Below are 19,475 nucleotides of genomic sequence, written 5' to 3'. Positions count from 1 at the left end.
CATGTCCACATTCTGAATTTGCATTTTTTGTCCCCCCCAGTTTTATAATTGAAATGTGATACAAAACGAGGTAACGGTGTGCTTTAGGGCCCTGCGGACGCCTCCGAGCGGCCGGGTAGGATGTTTGGAGTGTTTATCCGGCTGATAAAAATATATAAAAATAATAATAATATGCCCCCCCCACTTCTAAAACCAAAGTTGCAACCCCTGACACTGACTATACCAAACATTAGGAACACCTTCCTAATATTGAGTTGAACCCCCCAACCCCCTTTTGCCCTCAGAGCAGCCTCAATTCATTGAAGCATGGACTCTACAAGGTTTCCAAAGTGTTCCACAGGGATGCTGGCCCATGTTGACTCCAATGCTTCCCACAGTTGTCAAGATGGCTGGATGTCCTTTGGGTGGTGGACCATTCTTGATACACATGGAAAACTGTTGTGCGTGAAAAACCCAGCAGCATTGCAGTTCGTGACACAAACCTTTGCACCTGGCACCTACTACCATACCCCGTTCAAAGGCACTTAAATATTTTGTTTTGCCCATTCACCCTCTGAATGGCACACATACACAATCCATGTCTCAATTATTTCAAGACTTGAAAATACTTCTTTAACCTATCTCCTCCCCTTCATCTACACTGATTGAAGTGAATTTAACAAGTGACATCAATAAGGGATACTAGCTTTCACCTGGATTCACCTGATCAGTCTAAATCATGGAAAGAACAGGTGTTCTTAATGTTTGGTATACTCAGTTTGTATCTTTTCGTAAGCGCAACGTGACTTCAAGAGACAGGTTGGAATTTTGGACTGAAATAGAGGACAAATCAACCTTTTTTTCTAAATGAGTTGTGTTTGAATTTGTTGATAAAATGGGGGACATGATAGTTTGGTTGCAGGACGCGGGACAAAATGCATAACTGTCCCACACAATCCGGGACATGTGGTCACCCTAGGTGCAATGTGGAGCACATATCCTCATTCAAAAACATCTTTAAAATATCACTATATCATTTTCTATAACATGGCAAATCACCACCTGCCTTTAAAACAGTTCCCTTCGGAACTAAGCGTTTCTGTGTGTTTTGTGTCTTTGTCTCTTTGCAGGTCTGGCAGTTCACCAGATTATTACAATCACTGTGTCTCTCATTATGGTCATCGCAGCCTTGATAACTACGCTTGTCCTTAAAAACTGGTAGGAAAGATTCCTTTACTTTGCAATTACTTCCCGACACACAACACACCACTTTTGAAATGGCAATGAAGCTTTTACCAGAGCCACTCATCCAGTGGTACAAGGTATGATTTTATGTTTGTTTTTTGTCTTTGGTACGTGTTTTTGTAGCTGTGCACAGTCGGGGAATGGCCGTCACAGTAGCCATCAGCGGAAGATCCACCAGCAGGAGGAGAGCTGTCAGAATCTGACCGACTTCACCCCCGCCCGCGTGCCCAGCAAGGTGGACATCTTCACCGCCTATAACGACAGCCTGCAGTGCTCGCACGAGTGTGTGCGCACTGCCGTGCCCGTCTACACGGACGAGATGATCCAGCAGACCCCTATATACAAGACCACCTACAATGGAAATAGGTATGTCGGCTTTAAATTGCTCTTGGCTCTAGGTTTCTGGGTCAGTTTGATTACTGTTTGTGTAAGTGATTCCCTCTCACTGTTGGGTTAGTTATGAGTTTTTCCTGGTAAAATCACATATTTGGGAAAAAGTCCTTGCCCTATCTTTGGGAAATGGTGTAAATCCCTCTTGTATGTTAAAACCAAGTATAGGGTTTATTTGTTATAAATAATTGGTATTAGATTTAAAAGGGGATCGATTTGCTCCTGAATTGTAATGCTGTTAATGCAAGTGAATAGATTGGTTTACTTTTAAGTTTAAGTTTTGACCAATAAGGTAGCTCTTAAGCTGTGGCCAATGGGAGAGTTGACCTGGTTAACAGGAGGCCTGGGAAAGAAAGAGAGGGGTTGGAAAGAAAGAAAGATGGAGAGACATTATCAGTGCTGGTGAAGAAAAATGAGAAAGAAGACGATAAAAATAGAACAAACCCCATACCTACTGAGTTTTGAAGGGAAATACTTATTTTATTTTAGAAGAGAGTATTATTATTTTGTTAAGAAAGACTTAGTAGCGACTGAAGCTACCGTATTTGACACCCTCGAGGTTAGCCTAGCAATGTGCGAGACCTGGAGAGAATTGCTTGTGGAAGATTAACGAGTTCATGTTTCCATGTGATATCTGTTGCTGCTAAGGAGTACTGTCTGCATTGATAGCTGTGCTTGCTGGGGATATTGTGAGGACACCTGCACCGAACTGCTATACTTCGCTGAGGAAATATCTATGAGTAGTGAGTAACTACAACGGTGGGGCGCTTCGGAACTTTATGTGTCACGTCCTGACTATTGAGTGCTCTTATTTTCTATGGTAGAGTAGGTCAGGGCGTGACTGGGGGGTTTATCTAGTTTATTTTTTCTATGTTGTATTCTAGTTTATTTTTTCGATGTTGGGGTTTTTGTATTATTCCTAATTAGAGGCAGCTGGTCATCGTTGTCTCTAATTGGGGATCATATTTAAGTGCTTGTTTTTCCCACCTGTGTTTGTGGGAGATTATTTTGAGTTAGTGCATGTTGCACCTCTTTCGTCACGGTTTGTGTTTTGTTTATAGTTTGTTTGTTTGGCTAAGTTTCACAATCAAATAAAAGATGTGGAACGATATTCACGCTGCGCCTTGGTCCGTTCCTACACACTTTTGTGACAGAATCTCCCACCACCAAAGGACCAAGCAGCATGCCCAGGAGTGGACATGGGAGGACATCCTGGATGGCAAAGGATCCTGGATGTGAGAGGAGATCCAGGCCGGATGGGATCGCCTCCCATGGGAACAGATGGAAGCAGCAAGTGAGGAACGACGACGAGATCGAGAGTCACGGCAACGACGGAAGCCCGAGAGGCAGCTCCAAAAACGTTTTTTTTTGGGGGGGCACACGGGGAGATTGGCAGAGTCAGGGTTTAGATCTGAGCCAACTCCCCATGCTTACCGTGGGGAGTGTGTGACCAGTCAGGCACCGTGTTATGCGGTGATGTGTACGGTATCCCCAGTGCGCATTCACAGCCCGGTGCGCTCGTTGCCGGCTCCCCGCATTTGCCGGGCTAAAGTGAGCATTCAGCCAGGACGGGTTGTGCTAGCCCTACGCTCCAGACCTCCAGTGCACCTCCACGGCCCAGTATATCCTGTGCCTGCTCCACGCAGCCGGTCTCCAGTGCGTCTCTCCAGCCTGGTACGCCCTGTGCCTGTTCCACGTACTCGGCCTCCAGTGCGTAATCCCTGTGGCAGCTCCCTGCATCAAATCAAATCAAATCAAATCAAAATGTATTTATATAGCCCTTCGTACATCAGCTGAAATCTCAAAGTGCTGTACAGAAACCCAGCCTAAAACCCAGAACAGCAAGCAATGCATGTGAAAGAAGCACGGTGGCTGGGAAAAACTCCCTAGGAAAAACTCCTGAGAAAGGCCAAAAACCTAGGAAGAAACCTAGAGAGGAACCAGGCTATGAGGGGTGGCCAGTCCTCTTCTGGCTGTGCCGGGTGGATATTATAACAGAACATGGTCAAGATGTTAAAATGTTCGTAAATGACCAGCATGGTCAAATAATAATAATCATAGTAATTGTCGAGGGTGCAACAAGCACGTCCGGTGAACAGGTCAGGGTTCCGTAGCCGCAGGCAGAACAGTTGAAACTGGAGCAGCAGCATGGCCAGGTGGACTGGGGACAGCAAGGAGTCATCATGCCAGGTAGTCCTGAGGCATGGTCCTAGGGCTCAGGTCCTCCGAGAGAAAGAAAGAAAGAGAGAAAGAGAGAATTAGAGAGAGCATATTTACATTCACACAGGACACCGGATAAGACAAGAGAATACTCCAGGCTGCCAGTACGTCTCCTCAGTCCGGCGAGACCTGTTCCGGCCCCACGTTCGAAGCCTCCATTGATGATCCATGGTCCGAAGCCTCCAGTGATGATCCATGGCACGTAGCCTCCTGTGATAATCCATGGCACGAAGCCTCCAGTGATAATCCATGGCACGGAGCCTCCAGTGATAATCCATGGCACGGAGCCTCCAGTGATAATCCATGGCACGGAGCCTCCAGTGATAATCCATGGCACGGAGCCTGTAGTGATGATCCATTGCACGAAGCCTCCAGTGATAATCCATGGCACGGAGCCTCCAGTGATAATCCATGGCACGGAGCCTCCAGCGATAATCCATGGCGCGGAGCCTCCAGTGATAATCCATGGCACGGAGCCTCCAGTGATAATCCATGGTGCGGAGCCTGTAGTGACGATCCATGGCACGGAGCCTGCAGCGACGGTCCCCGGTCCAGAGTCTCCGGCGACGGTCCGCGGACCAGAGTCTCCGGCGACGGTCCGCGATCCAGTGTCTCCGGCGACGGTCCGTGATCCAGTGTCTCCGGCGACGGTCCGCGATCCAGTGTCTCCGGCGACGGTCCGCGGTCCAGTGTCTCCGGCGACGGTCCGCGGTCCGGTTCCTCTGGCGACGATCGGCGGTCCGGTTCCTACGGCGACGATCGGCGGTCCGGTTCCTCCGGCGATGATCCACGGTCCGGAGTCTCCAGAGCCGCCACCAACACTAGACACCCCCCCAACCCTCCCTCTTGGTTTCAGGTTTTGCGGCCAGAGTCCGCACCTTTGGGGGGGTACTGTCACGTCCTGACCATTGAGTGCCCTTATTTTCTATGGTAGAGTAGGTCAGGGCGTGACTGGGGGGTTTATCTAGTTTATTCTTTCTATGTTGTGTTCTAGTTTCTTTTTTCTATGTTGGGGTTTTTGTATGATTCCCAATTAGAGGCAGCTGGTCATCGTTGTCTCTAATTGGGGATCATATTTAAGTGGTTGTTTTTCCCACCTGTGTTTGTGGGAGATTATTTTGAGTTAGTGCATGTTGCACCTCTTTCGTCACAGTTTGTGTTTTGTTTATAGTTTGTTTGTTTGGCTAAGTTTCACAATCAAATAAAAGATGTGGAACGATATTCACGCTGCGCCTTGGTCCGTTCCTACACACTTTTGTGACATTATGTCTGTCGTAATTTTTGTTGAGCTCCAACACGCGCCAACGGGTGCAAGTAATTTTGACATGGGTTGTGCACAACTCATTGGGGTTTATTATTTTTATTTATTTTGATGTGGTACATTGAAAATGTGATAATACAGATCTTGAAACGTATGTCTGTTGCATTGGTGGAGTCATTTACTGTTTCAGTTTCATTTAAATGCATGGGTAAGCATATCCTTATATAATAACAAAAATCGATAATCATTCTATCTGAAGTGAATACCCTAGTTGTCATCACCCTAGATAGTTTACAATAGGGGTTCTTATTGGACATGTCCTTCTCAACTAATATCCCATGCTTTTGAGATATTCTAAATAAGGTAATATCGTGAGAGTCAAATTCGAGCTTGGTGAGAGGGTTACATTTTTGGGGGCTCGTCTGGGATTGTTGTTATTGTTGGTGGATATTTTGAGAATGACTCTGGTGTTTTTTTTGTTCACTGTTTTCACTGCTGACATCTAGACTAAGATTCTACACTGACTCACTATTTGAACATTTTGAATTGAATTTTTGGATTTCTTTCTGACATTGCTGCATAGGCATAAACCTACAACATGGATGTTGAAGAGATTGTTACCTGGTGTAGAGAGAAACAACTAGCTACTAATCATGCATTTGTCCTTAGCAGTGTTACAGAGGATGTGTCTGAGGTTCTGCTGTGAACGCTGACTTATGTTAAGTTAAGGCTTTAGGTAAAATTTGACTGCATGGTTGTTGTTCTTATTCAGCTGATTAAAAGCATTATTTTTTGGTAGAGATATCAAACAACCTTAACAAAATAGCTGTGCCAAGTGTGGTTGGGATACCTGGAGAGTTGGGTCCCTGGCCTGTACATGTAGTTTCACAAGTCACATCTCCTGTTGAGAGAGAGGGTGAAGATTTTCAGGCGAAGCTATTATCCTTTCTAAGACATGAAGGGAAGACTGTAGCTGAGGTTAAAGGCCTAGTAAGTCCCTCTGGTGCTGACCTCAACACTGAACTGGTTACTGCCATAAGTTCACTGGTAGAGAAAGGCAACAATGTGCCATATGAGACTCAGAGTTACTGTAAGCTGCGTATGTTCTCAGGTGTGAAACCCAGTTTGACACATGGGCTGAGCAAACCACCCATTTTCTAGAGGAATGGCAGTGCACCGACAATGTGAAAAAACTGAGAATAATACAAAGTCTTAAAGGGCCTACTGCTGACATTGTGAGGTTATTCAAGACAGGAAACCCCCATGCTACAGCGATGGAATACATGAAGGCTCTAGAAACAGCATTCGGTACCACCGAAAGTGCACCTGATCTCATGGTAAGGTTCAGAAACACAATCCAGAGTGAGAGAGAAGCTTTCAGTTTACCTGTTGAGACTTGACAAATTGCTGCACTGTGTATCGAAAAGAAGGCATTGAGCTGTCAGAGATTAATCGCACAGGTATTGGACAAGTAGTGAGAGGTGCATCCTTACATGACATGATTGCGCTTCGTATTCACATGACCTATAAGTTGCGTGAACCACCAACCTTTACTGAGCTGCTGCAAGAAGTAAGGGAGGAAAAGGACATGATTCAAGACAGGAACACAACAAAGAGTGTTGTGAAGTCATCAGCTGTTGCTCCTGTTACTACAGTTTGCAAAGCAGCTAATACCGAGACAGAAGTGCTGAGAAAGAGCTAAAAGGTTTAAAAACTGAAATGACGCGTCTCATGTCTGCTCACGTCACAGCAGCTCAATCTGACACACCAAGGTCAGATGTTGCCTTTAAAGGCAAAAAGAAGAGAGTAAATCCATCACAACAACAGACACAAGCTGACAGCAAACCCAGTGTTCTGTTATAGATGTGGAGAAGATGGCCATTTCAAGAGAAACTGTGAAGGTGAAGAGAGCTTGAGGAAAGTCAACACACGCCTGGTCAAACAAAAGCGGTCTACAAAGGGACCCAGTAAAGGAGCGGCCTGACGTCCCGGTGAAGATATGTTCCACAAAGTGCCACAAGTATGAAGACATGAAAGACATGCTACCTACAGGTTTAGTTGGTCCAAGTTCTGTTGTTCCTGTGCAGATTGAAGGTATCTATGCTAAAGCTTTACTATATAGAGTAATCTGAGAACCACTACTTTACAGATCCTTTCATGACAAGTACCTGATGCATTTGCCATTGATTCCTATAGGACATGTAGAGATATGGGGCCTTAGCTCTGATCAGTATCCATATGATGGCTATTTGTCGCTCAAGCTTGAGTTCTCAGGATCGGTTGTGGGTGTAGCAGAGACCATGGAAGCACTTGTGTTGATATGTCCCGATCCGTCCATGAAAGGTGATGTGTCTATTCTGTTTGGCACCAATACGTCTATAGTGAAGAGACTTATGACTGCTTGCAAAGAAAAGGAAGGTGAAGGTTTCCTTAACACACTACAAGTTAATCCTGCTATCAAGGAGGCATATGAGAGGATGAGAGAAAGCTCAACTGATAATGACAAGAAGAGAGGAACGGTCTGGTACGCACAGACAAAACCTGTCACCCTGCCACCTGGTGTGCAAGCGAGAGTTACTGGAATTCCAAAGTTTCCTGGGATACCTTCTACTCAAACCCTCTGGTAGAGAGGCCTGAAGAACTCCGGTTCCCTGAAGAATTACTAGTGAGGCCTAAAATCCAGACGGTTGCAGTTGTGTCGACCAATAGAATCACCCTTACTGTCAGGAATTTCTCGACAAAGGAGATAACCCTGAAATGAGGTACGCCTATTGCTCATCTGTTTCCTGTAGATGTTGCTCCGGGTGTTCCATTGAAAAGTAAGCAGGATTCATCTGAGATACTGATGTCTTCTTCATTGAACTTTGGAGACTCTCCAGTGCCTGAGGGATGGAAGAAGAGGTTATGTGAAAAGATGATGGAACGGAAAGAAGTGTTCTCAACACATGAGTTTGATGTGGGTTGTTCAAAAAGTACTCACCTCATCATCAGAGTTACTGAAGTCAAACCGTTTAGGGAGAGATCTCGCCGCTTGTCCCCAGCTGATGTTGACGATGTGAGAAAGCATCTTCATAACTTAAAGTTCTGGGATCATATCTGAGTCGAGAAGCCCCTGTGCATCTCCTATTGTGGTGGTGAGGAAGAAGAATGGCACTATACACTTGTGTGTTGATTACAGGGCCCTCTACAAGTGTACAGTTTTTAAAAATGTTTTTATTTCACCTTTATTTAACCAGGTAGGCAAGTTGAGAACAAGTTCTCATTTACAATTGCCACCTGGCCAAGATAAAGCAAAGCAGTTTGACACATACAACATCACAGAGTTACACATGGAGTAAAACAAACATACAGTCAATAATACAGTAGAAAAATAAGTCTATATACAATGTGAGTAAATGAGGTGAGATAAGGGCGGTAAAGGCAAAAAAGGCCATGGTTGCAAAGTAAATACAATATAGCAAGTAAAACACTGGAATGGTAGATTTGTAGTGGAAGAAAGTGCAAAGTAGAAATATAAATAATGGGGTGCAAAGGAGCAAAATAAATAAATACAGTAGGGGAAGAGGTAGTTGTATGGGCTAAATTATAGATGGGCTATGTACAGGTGCAGTGATCTGTGAGCTGCTCTGACAGCTGGTGCTTAAAGCTAGTGAGGGAGATAAGTGTTTCCAGTTTCAGAGATGTTTGTAGTTCGTTCCAGTCATTGGCAGCAGAGAACTGGAAGGAGAGACGGCCAAAGGAGGAATTGGCTTTGGGGGTGACCAGAGAGATATACCTGCTGGAGCGCGTGCTACAGGTGGGTGCTGCTATGGTGACCAGTGAGCTGAGATAAGGGGGACTTTACCTAGCAGGGTCTTGTAGATGACCTGAAGCCAGTGGGTTTGGCGACGAGTATGAAGTGAGGGCCAGCCAACGAGAGCGTACAGGTCGCAGTGGTGGGTAGTACATGGGTCTTTGGTGACAAAACGGATGGCACTGTGATAGACTGCATCCAGTTTATTGAGTAGGGTATTGGAGGCTATTTTGTAAATGACATTGCCGAAGTCGAGGATCGGTAGGATGGTCAGTTTTACGAGGGTATGTTTTGGCAGCTTTGTTGCGGATGCTTTGGATGCTTTGTTGCGAAATAGGAAGCCAATTTTAGATTTAACTTTGGATTGGAGATGTTTGATGTGAGTCTGGAAGGAGAGCTTACAGTCTAACCAGACACTTAGTTATTTGTAGTTGTCCACATATTCTAAGTCAGAACCGTCCAGAGTAGTGATGCTGGACGGGCGGGCAGGTGCAGGCAGCGATCGGTTGAAGAGCATGCATTTAGTTTTACTTGTATTTAAGAGCAGTTGGAGGCCACGGAAGGAGAGTTGTATGGCATTGAAGCTCGTCTGGAGGGTTGTTAACACAGTGTCCAAAGAAGAGCCAGAAGTATACAGAATGGTGTCGTCTGCGTAGAGGTGGATCAGAGACTCACCAGCAGCAAGAGCGACATCATTGATGTATACAGAGAAAAGAGTTGTTCCAGACCAGTACACAGTCCCATGTGTGGAGGATGCTCTGACATGTTTGAGTGAGAGCAAATGGTTCAGTGTTATAGATCTCAGAAGCGGATGCTATCAAATTCTGATGGGCGATACAGATAAAGGGAAATGCAGTCTTATCTATCCAGTTGGATTTGACCAATTTGAGAGGATGCCGCAGGGTGTCTCCGGAGCACCTGCAACATTTCAGCGTGTCATTTAAAAGACAGTAGGAGACATGAACCTACTCGAAGTTCTTGTTTACCTCGATGACTTTACTTCTCTAGGCTTGGGGGTGCTATTTTCACGTCCGGATGAAAAGTGTGCCCAAAGTAAACTGCCTGCTACTCAGGCCCAGAAGCTAAGATCTGCATATAGATTTGGATAGAAAACACTGTAACGTTTCTAGAACTGTTTGAATAATGTCTGTGAGTATAACAGAACTGATTTGGCAGGCGAAACCCCGAGCACAATCCATCCAGGGAATTATTTTGAGGTCAATCTGTTTTCCATTGGGTTTCTATGGTAATCCCGTTTTAATAAAAATATGCTTGCAGTTCCTATAGCTTCCACTAGATGTCAACAGTCTTTAGAAATTGGTTGATGTTTTTCTTTAGAGAAATGAAGAAGTACGGCTGTCCAGAACAGCTCTCTAATGTTTTGATGCGCACGACCTGGAATGCGCTTTCTTTGTTTTCCTCCGGTATTGAACACAGTTTATCCCGTCTTAAATTTTATTGATTATTTACGTTAAAAATACCTAAAGTTGTATTTAGAAAGTTGTTTGAAATGTTTGGATCAAGATTACAGGTAACTTATAAGATATTTTGTAGTCATGTTGCGCGAGTTGGAACCGGTGTGTTTTTTATCAAACACACCAGATAAATGGACATTTTGGAGATATAACGACGGAATTAATCGAACAAAAGGACCACTTGTGATGTCTATGAAACATATTCGAGTGCCAACAGAAGAAGTTCTTCAAAGGTCAGGCATGAATTAAATTGTTATTTCTGACTTTTGTGTCGCGCCTGGCGAGATGAAATATGATTGTCTGTGTTTGTTTGATGGGGTGCTATCCTCAGATAATAGCATGGTTTGCTTTCGCCATAAAGCCTTTTTGAAATCTGACACGGGGGCTAGATTAACAAGAAGTTCAGCTTTAATTTGGTGTATTGCACTTGGGAATGTATGAAAGTTAAATATTTGTAATAATTCTTTTTCACCGGATGTTGTCAAATCAATCCCGTTAACGGGTTTTGAGCCATAAGAAGTTAATCGTGTTTGGAAGGACACTGGAGGAACACGAGCAGAGGTTACACAAGGTGTTAGACCGCTTGAAAAGTGAAGGCCTAAAACTGTCCCTTGACAAGTGTCAGTTTTGCCGCACATCTGTCAACTATGTTGGACATATCATATCCCAGAATGGAGTGGCGACAGACCCGTCAAAGAGTGAAGCTGTCACCACGTGGCCAAGGCCTGAAACTGTGACTGCTCTGTGTTCTTTCCTAGGATTCTGTTGATATTACAGAAGATTTGTTAAATACTATTCTAAAGTGAGTTACCCCCTGAATCAGCTCTTATGCGGATATCTTCCCTCAGCCAAGAAAATAAGAAAGTCCAAGGAAGAGGAGAAAGCATACCTCAACCCCTCAGAACCATTTGGATCAAGGTGGGATGAGAAGTGTGATTTGGCATTTGAGACATTGAAGGAAAACCTCACAAAAGCTCCTGTCTTGGATTTTTCTGATCCTCAGTTGCCATACGTTTTACATGTAGATGCTAGCCGTGAAGGGTAAGGTGGAGTACTGTACCAAGATCAAGGTGAGAGTCTGCATCCTGTGGCATTTGTGAGTCGTAGCCTGACTGCTTCTGAACGCAACTACCCAGCTCACAAGTTAGTTTATTGCGTTGAAGTTGGCCATGGTTGATAAACTACATGATTACCTGTATGGGGTCAAGTTCGAGGTTAGAACAGACAACAACCTATTGACAATGTCCTCACTTCTGCAAAACTGGATGCCACTGGTCATCGTTGGTTAGCTGCTTTGTTTACCTATGACTTTAGTCTCAAGTACAGCCCCGGCATGCCGATGCTTTATCTCGCCGCTCTCATCAGCAATCTGCAGTGGAACAAGTTTGGAGAGCCATTCCTGCATCTGGTGTTAGAGCCATGTGCCAGATGTCTAATGTAGTTAGAGTAACTCCTGGATCATCTAGTAGAGTGATTGATCAGTTGGGAGCCTCTATGCATGCTGTGCCTCAAACATACTGTAACCTGAGCATGCTGACGTCTCACATGCCCAGATTGAGCACTATGGAACTTTCTGCATCGCAACAAGAAGACCCTTTCTTAGGAGAGATGTGGATTGCTCTTAATAAACATGATATCACCAGGGTGACCAAGACCACACATCCACTCATCTCTTTGCTCCTGAGAGAGTGGGAGAAGCTAAAGATGGAAGATGGAGTTATGTACAGGATCACACATCCACCAAACGAGACCTGTCGGGCTCAGTTCTTCCAGAGAAGTTCAGAACTATGTCGCTGCATGATGATTCAGGTCATTTAGGATTTCTACTGGCCACGCATGGAGATGGAAGTAGAAGAGTACTGTAACTCCTGTGCTCGCTATGTACAGAGGAAAACACTTCTAAAGATAGTTGCTCTGCTTGGTCATATGCAAAGTGATGGACCTATGGACCTTGTGTGTATGGATTTCCTGTCCATTGAGCCTGACTCAAGTAACACAGAATGTACAGGGGCCTCATTTATAAATGTTGTGTAGGTACAAAAGAAGGCATACGCCACTTTCTAAGCAAACTTTGGGATTTATAAAAAACAAACTTGACGGGAGAATGTACGGTCCTCCACGGACACTTTGACCCATACGTAGGCACATAAACTGGAGAAATGAGAAACTGCGACTCCGATGGCAGAAGGATTAAACTCAAGAAACGCTTTGAAATTGATACCATTGTGTAAAATAAATCGAAATATTACTTCTCACGTATTATATATGAAGAGTTCCCTGGAATGTACACAAAAAATACACACAAACACGATTTAGGATAATAAATACAAATGGAGATATCTGTTTTTGCAAAAGAACCCCTCATATATGTTGTATAGTTTAAATCGGGAATCAAATTTAATTGGATCTGTAATTATTAAACAATACTTGCATGTTATGAAATGTATTCTCATGAATAATAAGGTGAACAGTAGGACAAATTACGTTTAAACTGATGCCGTTTTCGATGCCTCAGTCGGGCAGATAACAGATTCATATATTGTTATCACATGTTCGTTGCACAGAACTGTCAATGTGATAATGGCCCTGTCATTGTCAGTTACAATCAGGGTAATTACCACACCTGAAGGTTTTACGCAATTGGGTAGCTTTGACAATCAAATGAGTGGGTATAAAAAGGCCTACAATGCGTAATGACGCACAATGGCTGCTTTGGCACTGTTGGAAGAATTCGGAGCGAGCGAATTTTCAGAGATCAGCAAGATTTACTGATCAATGATAATAAATGGCTTATGAGCCGGTTCCGATTACCAAGAGCTGTTCTCTTGGATCTCTGTGCTGTATAGTGGGCCCAGCTTTACAGAGAAGCACCTGCAGAAACCAAGCCGTGCCTGTCCCACTTCAACTCCTTGACAACCTCGTTAATAGAGTTGATGGTGTCTCTTTGCGTTTGCAGGACTGCATCTGTGAGGACATGGCCGCTGGAGGGCTGTGAAGCACGAGGTGCAGTGGCAACGCCAGGGCTGGGCGCACTCAGCGACTGCTCAGCTGCAGGACCACCGACCCCGCTGGCACACGCAGCGACTAAAAACAATAGAAAATGTCAGTTGTTTGTATAAATAAATGTTTAAACACAACTTGAATGCATTTGGTTTACTCTTTTTAAATGACGGAATACTAATTACATACCTGGATCATCCGGTGCATCTCATGTCTATGTCCCCCTCCACCTCCGTCACTACTCCACTCAGGAGGGATTTCCCAATAATACCGGCAAGTCGCTCATCAAGGGGGTTGAGCTCCGTGTCCCCTTTCCCCCTGCCCGTGGCACAAACACTTTGTCTGTGTAAGGCTATGCCCCTTTTGGCCTCCGCTTTTATGTCAGAACACTTTTCTTATTTCTGAGAGGGTCCGACCTTCAGAGCCAACAGTATTCACAGCGTCCGCTACATGCTGCCACTCTAACGCCTTTTTGGCATTTGTAATGCCCACACTGTGTCCACCAAACAATGTATTTTTTCTTGCTTCAACCTCTCCTACAAGAACTTCCATCTCACACTGGGTGCAATTTTTTTTTGCTTTTATGTCGGGATTTGCCATCATTGTCATCAAGCAGTCAGTATAGATGAATATTAATTAGGGGCGTTTCACTATTTATAGGCAACTATGGGCGTTAAAAGGGTGGGACAAGACGCTCACTCACATGCGCAAAATTTAGAGTTGATAGTGATTTATAAAGGGAAACCGGCGTGGGACGTGCGTGCGAACTGTGTTATAAATCAGAATATTTTTGTGCGTAAGCACTTTCTGTGTTTTGTCCGTGCGCCACCTTTTGACGTGAATCTTCCGCACAGTTTTATAAATGAGGCCTCTGGTAATTACAGATCATTACACAAGATACGCTCAAGCTTTTCCTACGAAGGATCAGAAAGCATCCATTGTCGCCAAAGTATTGTGGGAGAGGTATTTCATCCATTATGGTCGACCCAAGAGGATGCATAGTGATCAAGGTAGAGATTTTGAAAGACGACTCATCCGTGAACTACTGAATATGCTTGGAGTGGAGAAGTCAAGGACAACACCATATCATCCTCAGGGAGAGCCGCAACCCGAGAGATTCAACCGGACCTTGTTGAACATGCTTGAAACTCTTGATCCTACACAAAAGAACAATTGAAGTCAGTATATTTGGCATCTAGTTTACTCGGAATGAAGCGACTGGCTACTTACCATATTTTTTTGTTTGGACGTGAAGCTAGATTGTTTCTGTTTTGGAGTCTCAAGTGATAGCTCTTCAGAGAGAACTTACCTCAAGTATGTATCTGATATGAAGAAACAGTTACAAGCTGCTTACAAACTTGCTGAGAGCACTGCTGGAAAGCAAAACCATGAAAACAAACAGTGATATGACACGAAGATTCGCCACGTGCAACTTATGTCTGGAGACAGAGTTCTCATATGGAATCTAGGACTGCACGGAAAACATAAGCTGGCAGATCGCTGGGCCTCTACACCATATGTGGTGGAAAGTCAGATGTCAAACTTACCTGTGTTCCATTTGAAGCCTGAAAGTGGAGATGGACCCAGTAAGATTCTTCATCGGAGTCACCTGCTACCACTGGGGCAGAAAGTGCGCCTAGAACCTGTGGTTAACATAGAACCAAATCCTAGTAGAAGGACCCTGCAAAGGAGGAAGAGGAAGCACTGTACTTGGAAACTGTGCTCCTCGGAATGATCAGAAAGTTGAAGAGGTTAAGAATGAGAAGAATTTTGACTCAGATGTGGACATCGGAGTATGGTATGAAGTGCTAATACAAACTCTACAACCAGGGATAAAAATAACTCGGAGAGTAAAGAAATCTCCTGTACTACTTACCTATGACAAATCTGAAGTTCCAAGTATAGCCCCAGTTGTCAGATATTGTTTCACACTATACAAGTGGATTGGACAAGGGAAACACAAATGTATCTCCTTTTCAATTATCTAACAAGTTTTGTCTCAAGCTGTAGGTTGTAGACAGAGTTAAGAGTTTACTTATTACATTTCCCTTGTATCTTTACAAGTCATGAGGACATGCCTATTTTTGGTGGGGGAAGAGTGTAATACCCTTGTTAATACCAAGTATAGAGTTTATTTGTTATAACTAATTGGTATTAGATTTAAAATGTGCTCGAATTGCTCCTGAATAGTAATGTCATTAATGCATTTCTTTTGAATAAATATTTATTTAATGCACAAGTGAATGGGTTGGTTTACTTTTTAAGTTTAAGTTTTGACCAATAAGGTAGCTTGTTAAGCTGTGGCCAATGGGAGAGTTGACCTGGTTAACAGGAGGCCTGGGAAAGAAAGAGATTGGAAAGAAAGATGGAGAGACATTATCAGTGTTGGTGAAGGAAAAACAATGAAAGAAGACGATCAAAATAGAACAAAACCCATACTGAGTTTTGAAGGGAAACACTGATTTTATTTTATAAGAGAGTATTATTATTTTGTTAAGAAAGACTTAGTAGAGACTGAAGCTACCGTCTCATTGTGGAGGTATTTGACAGCCTCGAGGTTAGCCTAGCAACGTGCGAGACCTGGAGAGAATTGCTTGTGGAAGATTAATGAGTTCATGTTTCCATGGGATATCTGCTGCTGCTAAGGAGTACTGTCTGCATTGATAGCCGTGCTTGCTGGGGGTATTGTGAGGACACCTGCACGGAACTGCTATACTTCGCTGAGGGAATATCTACGAGTAGTGAGTAACTACAACGGTGGGGTGTTTCGGGACTTTATGTCTGTCGTCATTTTTGTTGAGCTCCAACGCATGCCAATGGGTGCAAGTAATTTTGACATGGGTTGTGCACAACTCATTGGGGTTTATTATTTTTATTTATTTTAATGTGGTACGTTGAAAATGTGATAATACAGATCTTGAACCTTATGTCTGTTGCATTGGTGGAGTCATTTACTGTTTCAGTTTCATTTAAATGCATGGGTAAGCATATCCTTATATAATAACAAAATCTATAATCATTCTATCTGAAGTGAATACCCTAGTTGTCATCACCCTAGATAGTTTACAATAGGGATTCTTATTGGACATGTCCTTCTCAACTAATATCCCATGCTGTTGAGATATTCTAAGTAAGGTAATATCGTGAGAGTCAAATTCGAGCCTGGTGAGAGGGTCAAATGTAACTGGTATTTGTTTCCTTTCCAAAGTACCTTTTTACATTTTTACATTTTAATCATTTAGCAGACGCTCTTATCCAGAGCGACTTACAGTAGTGAATGCATACATTTCATTTAATTCTTTTTTTTGTTTGTTTTGTATTGGCCCCCCGTGGGAATCGAACCCACAACCCTGGCGTTGCACACACCATGCTCTACCAACTCTATAAGAGTGTGTCCTGGACTTAGTTACTCATCAACTAAGTCCAGGACACACTATCAGGTTCTCACTGTCTTTTTGTCTCAATCCTTTGTCCTACAGACCTTCTCCCACTGAAAGGCAGCTGATTCCTGTGGCCTTTGTGTCAGAGAAGTGGTTTGAGATCTCCTGCTGACCAGCTGAAGGCTTTTTTACATCATGTGGGTGGAATAGACTTCCTGAATTTATGCTCTGGTGAGTACCACTTTCCCCCCCCTGATTTTTGTCCCAGTTTGGGAATAGAAGGGAACTTGGCATATGGTTGTTATTTCGGCGATGATTTTTCATAAACTGCTTTGCTAAATGCAATTTAAATGGCAAGATCACCAAAGGTCATTCATTAGCTATTATAATTCAATATGTTTATGAGAAGTTTAGGCTTGATCATGTTTGATTCATTCCCTTCGACAACCTAGTGTGTCTTTATTTGCCTTTATGAAACATTTTAAGCATTTATGAAGTTGCACCCCTCATTCATGTGGTCAGTGCAATATTGTTTGAATGTTGTGTTATGGGAAAGGGGCACTTTCACTTGACTTTCCTGCATTTCTTTTATGCATCACGATAGGCTGGACTGACTCCATTTTGAAATTCAAAGCGTGAAAGTTAAACACATGCTCCGGCTCAGAGTGTGGCTGAAATACCAGGGGGCCACACGTCTGTTTTTGACCCAGATTAAAAAAGGAATAGAAAGCCTGCAGGTACCATAGAAGAAGGAAGAGGGCCAAGTCCATCATATCTATACAAACATTGGTCTTACTCAGAGAAAGAACCCAAACGCCCCAGTTCTTCCTTCCAGCACGGCAGTCTTAAAGGACATGGAGGGCCATGGTAGTTTGATGGACATATACTATGTATTACAGTGTGGGTGCATTGTGACATGGTACTTACAACTGGGTGTTATGGCACATGCTGTAGGCTATTTGATGTGCTTTATGATGAGTTTGACACATAAATGCTTATATTTCTCCAACTACTGCTTCAAACCTATTGACTTTCTACAGCTATTTTGACAATTTTAATGACATATGTCATGATTTTTCTCCACAGGACACTTTGGTAAACTTTTCCAACCAAGAGAAAGAAGTGACTCAAACAATGGCCAATTTTGTAAGATACTGGGAACTCTCTCTCTGGACACTGAAGATATTTATTTTTCTAAATATTATGACAAACCGAGCAGCCATACCGCTGCCACTTCATATTATTATCCAGAGACCTGTGGTAGTTTAGATATGTAGTTAGAGTTAATGTGTAGCTATATTACTGGATGTGCAGGAGAAGACCATTGACGTCAGCGACACCTTGAAGAAGACTAGCTGCCTTGGAGAGCTAGGAGACTCTGAGACGCTGCTCACAGTGGAAAAAGCTGAGCTGTATTACTGAACAATGTGCCAATAATGCCACTATGTGCCACAATCTGTACAGAAGGAACTTTCGACAACAATTTATGGACAACTAAAATATTGCTATATTAACTCTGTATCAACCCAAGTCTATCTTTTTTTAAAGAAAAGTGAAGAAAAAAAATGTTATAAGTATTTGAATATCTTTCCTGATGTAGTTTTAAGAATTGTTGCAAAGTCCCAAAAATGTTTATTATATGAAGCACTATTCATTGAGGCCAAGAAAAAAAAAGCATAATGCTAAATGCTTTATCCAACACTTACATTTAAGGCATTGTTTAAGGTCCCATTTTAAAACCAGAGTGGTCTGCCTATTTTTATACATAAAAAGAGGTCAGTCACAACCCAAGCAGTGCAGTTCCCATGCCACACGATGTTTGGACTGTTAATGACGTGCCGCTGTCCAATCAGATATTAAAGCAAAGGGGACAATTTCAAAACACTTATCGAATCCAAGCCCAGATTAATTCCCCATTCGGTATGACCTATTTCTCAGTAGTTTTTGATTGTGCTTACTACATTTCTTCAAAACTTCTGTCTCAATGGCTGTCGAACAGTGCATACCCTATATCCTGTTGTGGTCAGTTCAATCTGAATGGTTATCCAGATAGCTAAGGCAAATAGAGAGGATTAGCAGTATGTTTACATATATACTGCCTCAGGTCATGTCTAATATATGAGTCTTCATTTCATCTTCCATCCCAAGCATTATTCACAAGTGATAAGACATACGTTACTATGAGTGGAGGTAGGATATGAGCAGTACCGCACAAGGATGTAAAATTTAGAATTAACTTGTAAGAATATAATTATTTTAACTCTACAATTACGGTTAGTGAGAAATATTGAATATCTCCTCTCAACTACAGTGCATTCGGAAAGTATTCAGACCCCTTAACTTTTTCCACATTTTGTTATGTTACAGCCTTATTCTAAAATGGATTATATTATTCCCCCCCCCCCCTCAATCTAAACACAATGCCCCATTATGACAAAGCAAAAACAGGTTTTTGTACATTTTTGCAAATGTATTAAAATAAACTGAAATATGACATTTCCATAAGTATTCAGACCCTTTACTCAGTACTTTGTTGAAGCACCTTTGGCAGCGATTACAGTCAAGTCTTCTTGGGTATGACGTTACAAGCTTGGCACACCTGTATTGGGGAGTTTCTCCTATTCTTCTCTGCAGATACTCTCAAGCTCTATCAGGTTGGATGGGGAGTGTTGCTGCACAGGTCTCTCCAGAGATGTTTGATCAGGTTCAAGTCCGGGCTCTGGCTAGGCCAC

The 19,475-nt window shown here is 43.1% G+C and overlaps 1 protein-coding gene across 1 annotated transcript in view; it reads left to right on the top strand.

The window, feature by feature from the left end:
• Positions 1–18,309, top strand: part of LOC115168180 (adherens junction-associated protein 1) — an 87,140-nt gene extending 68,831 nt beyond the window's left edge. The window contains exons 3-6 of the mRNA XM_029723204.1: positions 1,110–1,197; positions 1,348–1,590; positions 16,843–16,974; positions 17,830–18,309. Coding sequence (XP_029579064.1) covers positions 1,110–1,197; positions 1,348–1,590; positions 16,843–16,915 — 404 coding nt within the window. The 3' untranslated portion in view covers positions 16,916–16,974; positions 17,830–18,309. The remainder of the gene's footprint in view (positions 1–1,109; positions 1,198–1,347; positions 1,591–16,842; positions 16,975–17,829) is intronic.
• Positions 18,310–19,475: the final 1,166 nt, after the last annotated feature.

The sequence above is a fragment of the Salmo trutta genome, chromosome 30 (assembly GCF_901001165.1).
Source record: "Salmo trutta chromosome 30, fSalTru1.1, whole genome shotgun sequence".
NCBI classification, from domain to species: Eukaryota; Metazoa; Chordata; class Actinopteri; order Salmoniformes; family Salmonidae; genus Salmo; species Salmo trutta.
This window is presented reverse-complemented; position numbering and strand designations above follow the sequence as displayed.